Below are 6,985 nucleotides of genomic sequence, written 5' to 3'. Positions count from 1 at the left end.
CGTGGCTGGAGCTCCAACAGACACTGCAGGTACAGCAGGGTCTGCCTGACTTCTCCTTGCCCTCCCCTCTCCTCCCCCCCCCATGCTGCTCAAACAGGAAATCCCCCCCCTCCCATAGCACAGACCCCACCCCACGGACCCTAGGCATGTGGTATACTAGCTAATGCCAAGAGGCGTCTGTGTGCGCATCTCTTCAATTTCATTGGGACAGACAGACAGAACAGTGACTGCTTAGGGCTTTTTGGAGCTAATCAACAGGTCAGCTGGTAAGCTGTTTAAGACATTTGAACTAATGGAGAGAGGCTATTGCTGATGGGGTGATAAACACTGTTATCAGCCCCCTGCTGGCTTACTTGCCTGTCAGTTTGCTGCAGACAGTATAAAGAAGCAGGGAGGGAAATTGAAAAGCTCCATATCTTCAGCAGATTCATGCACCCCTCCCCTCCCTTGCCTTAGAGTATTAGCAGGGAGCTGGGGTCTAGCAATACTCCAGCCCCTTGAGCAATACTCCAGTCCCTCCCTAATCAGAGGTTTTGCCAGAGCCTGGCAGTTCCCCTCAGCTCAGCTCCCTGCAGAAAGGAAGGGAGAGCTATTCTAGTGCCCCCTGGCTTCTAGCTTGAGCCACTGTGGGCATGTGCCTGAATTTCCTCAGTCCACAGAGAACGTCTGTCTGGTTACAAACTGGTTCAGACTAACCTGCAAAGATTGAATCAATTCAGGCTCAGGCTTTTTGAATGTCTGCTCCTAGCCTATGAAGGTTAGGGGCCTAGACGCTTGCATCTAGTATTAGCTGTGACCCCCCCGCCACCCACCACTCTCCCCTCCCTCATTTTAGCTGGCAGGAAATCCTAGTCCTTAATTAGAAGGACAGGAAGCAAAAGAATGTATAGCTGTTTGGGGCATGAAGGAGAATTAACAGAAAATTAGCACTTCCAGGGTGCACATCAAACTGCCGTTTAAAAGGGCAGAAAATGGTACAGTCAGTAACAGTTGTTATGAGATGCCAGCAACAAGCTTCAGCTTGTGCCAGCAAGCAGCATACAAAATCCCCATGACTCTAGGTACATACTCTTGTTACTAGAACGGTGCTAAAAGCCTATGCTATCCAGTCTTCACTTGTATTGTTGCTCATGCTTTGCTAAACTAAAAACTGGTACAGTAGCATATGCAACAATCATACCTTTATTTTGCAGTGTATACATACCCTCATAAACAGCTGATAGAAATGTATACAATAGCTAGGAGAAAACCTGAAACAGTGTCAAGGAGTACTATCAGATTCCATTAATTTACTTGATCCAGATGCATTACTTTCTTGACTTTCAAGGCATCTTCTTCTTGAAAATCTGATAGACAAATATAAATCTACAGATTACCTGGTAATTGTTTTGGTTTTGTGAGAGCCTCAGTTGATTTGATGATGTAAAATGAGGAGAAAAATTACTTCTTGATGGATTAGCACTGCTGTACAGTGTACTGGATGTTGTATGTAATGAGGTCCGTGGAGGCAAATGGTAGTCTCTGTTATGATACAGTATGTTGTCAGGCAAGTCCCTGGCATTCACCATCTGTGAGCTGCAGCTCACATTTCTTCCTGGCCCAGGCAAAGCTGTGCTTTGGTTCTCTGCTCGAAGGGAACTGCTGCTTTCACAAAATCTTGAATAATTCTGTATCTGTGCACCCATAGATGCCAACTCTTCTTCTCTAGCATATTCATCATCAACATCTCCTGTTTCCATTGCAATAGACAGGCAACTGCCTTCCACTGAACAATGTTTCTGTGATGTATTTCCTCCCATAATCCTTTGAGGCTGATCAGTAACTGCCAAGGAAAAAACTTCACGAATTTCCAAGTTTTGTGTGCTACAAGAAGGGTCTCGAATATTAGCCCTTTGTCCAGATGGGATGTGTGATACAATAGCTGTGTGTTCATGTTTTTGTAACCTTTGACATCCAATTGGTTCAGCTTTACAAGGCCTGTGACATATCACTGGCTTCTGAGGCAATACCAACTCCGCAGTCTGAACTGAAGAACCACCATAATTTTTCCTGGTGTGATTGTATATGGAGTTTGCAGAATTCAATACACTTGTCTGTCTTGACAAAATTATAGTTTTTTCCCCCAATAATAGCGAGGCATTTTTACAGTGTGATGCTGCTTGTCGTCCTATAGGTATGTGCTGCTGAAATTCTGTATCACTTTTTACAGGTGGTCTCTGACTAGAGTTTTTATGTATATCAGTCACTGAAACATTAGTCTGTTTAGTGCAGCCCTGCCTGCTAGATGTAGTAGCAGGACTGTATATACCAGTCACTATTACATCATTGTTAGAGGAAGTCCAAGAAGACTGCTGGCTTTGGGATCGAGCAGTGTTTACCACATTTCTAACTGCTGGTTCTGGAAGTACTGTAGGGGTGCTAGATACAGTCCGTGGCGGGGTACCTCCAGATTCTGCAACATTCTTGCTGCTCATCTTTCTTCTTTTATTGCCAACCCAAGTCTGCAAATACAAAATATTAATATGAAAAATAGAATTCATACTAATATTTTAATAATCAAGGCCTCAAGTCTGAAAAAATGTAAGGACACATTTTAGATCAAAGTTAAGCTTTTATAAATATATTTTAGAAATGAGTAAAATTGAGTAGGATTTTGTGAAGGAGAGAACAGGATAGATTATGTAAAGCCAAAACTAATCAGTTGTGGGGATCCAGGTCCCACTTCATTCAAATCCTCAAGTTCAGTGAAATGCAAATAAAGATTTACAGTTTTGACCCCTTTTTTTGAAGGGCACATGCAATTTATCATATCTTGCCATCTGCTCTAAAACTATCTTTACATAATTATGGTAGCAGCTTATAATTATCTCTTTCACTTACCTGTGCTTGGTTTAACTTTAACTTTTTATTCAGAAAGAAAGCAATATACAGTACTATGTATAACTCCTTCCAATTTCAATTTTTACCATGGGAGGGGAGAGGGAGGAGAACGGGACTTTTGGCACTGGCACTTTGAAGCACTTTTGAAAGAAGCAGCTTCAGTGAGGGAGTCAGCTTACTATCAACATCTTTACTATGAAATAATTGAGCAGATGTTTTTCAAGACTGTCTTACTAAGAACAAAAAAAACAAAAAACTAGGGTTTTTTGGGCGATATCTTTTATTGGACTAACTGTATAGTTGGGAGAGACTCTAGACAAAGTGTTTGGGTACAAAGCTCTCTCAGGTCCCCATACAGTTGGTCCAATAAAAGATCTTCACCAAAATGGAATCCTTGCCTTTCATATTTCCTGGACCATTATAGCTATAGCACCCCAGCTCTACTATTAAAGAAACTAATGCCTCTTATGTAGTTAATAAATAAAACACAAACTGGGTCCCAATAAAGTATCAAAGAATTCCCAGAAAATTAAAGTTTTTTTTAGCTAAATGGGATTCCACTGAAGAACTGAAATAACAATCAGCTAAAAAGAAGTCTTTTAAGAAGTTAAATTTATCCTTATGAATATTTTTACATCAGACACTTTAAGAGTTGCTCTTAATAAGGAATTAATCAAATTACACAAATACAATATAGGTTAATAGGATTAAGTTCAAGGAAAAGAGTAATTTCCCACTTTGGATGTTTCTGTAACTAATAAAAGGCATTATAAAACAAGACATTCTAAAGAATAAAAGACATTTTCAAGAGAACATTTTCTTCTTTGGGACAGAAATGTTCGTACATTAATTTCACAAACCTATTACTAGTTTTATACAAAATAAATCAAGTTAGGAAAACTTCCTCAGTAAGCAAGAAATAGAATAGATTGAGAAACCTATTTAAGCATCTAAAACAATTAAATATTAATTAACTGGAAACATCAGATTATGACTTCTAAGATCATGACCACACAAACCCTTACTGTGCAAAGGTAGATTAGGACACTAATGAGATTGTTCAATTTAACACACTTTACATTCAGATTTTATAAACTGTCCATTTCAACTCATTAATGCTCATTCTATATAAAGTAAGATTATCATGGTGGGAAATAGTAAATAGAAAAAAATACTAAAAATGAATATTATTAATTATTTAAAAAATTGTTATGGATTTAGGAAGCTAAAAATAAAGGCTTACTTCAACTCCAACTGTGCAGCAAGGTTACTTTTCTGGATCTCATATTCCAGCAGAAATATCAACAGATAATAAAAGGAATTTGATAAAATTCCGCAAACTAAGTGGTCAGTTTTATACAAAAAAGAGGAAGATTTTACTCTGTACTTGTATTTTTTACTATACTGACAAAGAAATTCAAGACAAAAACAAAATCAGGTGACTCCCCTCCTTAGACACTGGCACACCCCATATAGATTTAAATAAATCGTTATAATCAAGTGACACTTGAAATATGCATATTAAAAGAAAAAAGTAACTTACGGTATTGTCCTCTAAAAGCATGTAGCATAAGATAAATAAAATAGCATCGTAGCATGCAATATATGAAATACCCTTCTTGATAAATGTAAGTGAGATTTTCTTACTGATGGTAACTGATATAAATATAAAGTGACACTTAAGGCCACGATCCAATAAAACACTTAAGTAAACATATACTTAAGCGTGTGGATATTAATGGGATTAGTCAAATACTTAAATTCCTAACTGGAGAAGACATTATTTCTCACATTATGTTTAAGTTCTCTTTCTTCTTAAAAGGAACAAAGACAAGAAAGTATGTATGAGTGCGCCTCAAATCTCAAGTTAATCTCTCAATTAGTTAACACTCAGACAATATTTCTACTTATAAATTAATATTACATTCATGTTACTTTTTTGTTTCACTTCTACCACAATCTTTTTTTATTTTGATTTGTAATGAGAAAGAGACCCACATAAATATCTAAAAATAGCCAATACTTTAATAGTTAGGGCATTCACCTGGTATGTGGGACACCCAGATTTCACACCCCAAGCAAGCAGCCTAGACATTAGGCCTTTCAGTCTCTCCCACTGAAGGAGTTCCAGTTTGTATGGAAACTTAAGATTTCTTTTGAGCTGGAGCTTTTATCTCCTACACTCAAGGTGAGTGCATTAACTACTAGGCTACATTCAGTCCCCTGTTCTCCCTTTATATCAGTGTTTCTCAACCTTTTAAGTAGCAAGTACCCCCTAACTTCAGAAAATTTTAAAAGTACCCCAACACTCAATTTTCCAGGAGATTTTATATTTACAGACTAATGTGTGCCATATGTTGGAAGAAGGGCTGTGTATATAAGGCTGCGATATGACAGATATCTGATCTGGTGTGGGTAGGGTTGCCACCTTTTTACACCAGGGGTGCACAACTCAGGTATGTACCTGGGCTAGAGGTGAGGTTGGCCAACGCTAGGAGAGCTGAACCAAGTGCCACACAAAGTGCAGCACGCCAAATTATTACTGGGGAATTTAAAGTGCAGCACAGTGCACCAAATTTTTTGCCATAGTTTTGAGAGGAGGCAGGGGCAAGAGAGAGTGTGTTGGAGTACTCACGTAACACTTGCCTGCGTCTCACATACCCCCAAGGGTACGCGTACCACAGGTTGAGAAACTATGCTCTATATAACCAAAATTCACTGGGTCCAAGTAGAACCACTACAACAAGAGAAAAACAAATAAAGACCAACTGTACAGGCATACCTCAGAGATATTGCGGGTTCGGTTCCAGACCACTGCAATAAAGCGAATATCACAATAAAGCGAGTCACACGAATTTTTTGGTTTCCCAGTGCATATAAAAGTTATGTTTACACTATACTGTAGTCTATTAAGTGTGCAATAGCATTATGTCTAAAAAAAAAATGTACATATCTTAATTAAAAAATACTTTATTGCTAAAAAATGCTAACCATCATCTGAGCCTTCAGCGAGTCGTGATCTTTTTGCTGGTGGAGGGTCTTGCCTTAATTTGTAAAAAACACAATATCTGCAAAGCGCAATAAAATGAGGTATGCCTGTATAGAGTCCAACTATTTATAACACTAACTTGTAATATTGTAGATCCTAATTTAAGCCCTAATCTGAAACGATCAGGGACCTGATTTTGTTCCCCCACATCATAGGTGGGTGCCCTACTGGCTAGGGATGGACATTACACGTAATGGGTATAAGCGATCAGAAACTGGTTTAAACCTTTAACAGAACATAAGTTCAACACACATAAACCAGTTTCAAAATGGCCAAAACTGGTTTGACATAAACCTGGTTGAATGTAATATCAGACTTAACTGATTATGCTCAAACCGGTTTATGCAATGTCTGTCCCAGATCCCTTACTGGTTTAACTTAAACCAGCATCCCCCAGTATCCCAGCATGCTCTCTGGGCTGGGCTCTGCTCCGCTCCATAGTTTCATAGTTAGTAGGGTTGGAAGGGACCCGAGCAGATCATCAAGTCCGACCACCTGCCATGGCAGGAAAGAGTACTCGGGTCAAACGACCCCAGCAAGGTGATTTTCAAGCCTTGTCTTAAAGACCCCCCAGGGTAGGAGCCAGCACCACTCCGCTTGGAAGTTGGTTCCAGATCCTAGCTGCCCTGACAGTGAAGTAGCACCTCCTGATGTCTAATCTGAATCTACCCTCTGCCAGCTTGTAACCGTCATTTCTAGTCACTCCTGGTAGTGCTTGGGGGAACAGGGACTCCCCCAATGCCTGCTGGTCCCTCTGACTAGTTTGTAACAGGCCACTAGATCCCCCCCTCAGCCTTCTCTTATGGAGGCTGAATAGGTTCAGGTCCCGTAGCCTGACCTCATAGGGCCTGCCCTGATGCCCCCGATCATGCGAGTGGCCCTCCTCTGGACCCTCTTCATGTTGTCCACATCCCTCTTGAAGCACGGTGCCCAGAACTGGATGCAGTGCTCCAGCTGCGGCCGGACCAGTGTCGCATAGAGGGGGAGTATCACCTCCCTGGACCTGCTTGAGATACATCTGTGGATACATGACAAGGTACGGTTGGCCTTCCTGAC

The 6,985-nt window shown here is 40.2% G+C and overlaps 1 protein-coding gene across 3 annotated transcripts in view; it reads right to left on the bottom strand.

Moving 5' to 3' along the window:
* Nucleotides 1-6,985, bottom strand: part of HDX (highly divergent homeobox) — a 119,501-nt gene that overhangs the window by 104,366 nt on the left and 8,150 nt on the right. For all 3 annotated transcript variants that reach the window (XM_019521387.1, XM_019521385.1, XM_019521388.1), the window contains exon 3: nt 1,377-2,501. In XM_019521387.1, coding sequence (XP_019376932.1) covers nt 1,377-2,501 — 1,125 coding nt within the window. The remainder of the gene's footprint in view (nt 1-1,376; nt 2,502-6,985) is intronic.

Source organism: Gavialis gangeticus, unplaced genomic scaffold (genome assembly GCF_001723915.1).
Source record: "Gavialis gangeticus isolate Ggan-Ray unplaced genomic scaffold, GavGan_comp1, whole genome shotgun sequence".
Lineage (NCBI taxonomy): Eukaryota > Metazoa > Chordata > Crocodylia > Gavialidae > Gavialis > Gavialis gangeticus.
Note: the sequence above shows the minus strand (reverse complement) of the source record. Positions and strands in the feature narration are given on the sequence as shown.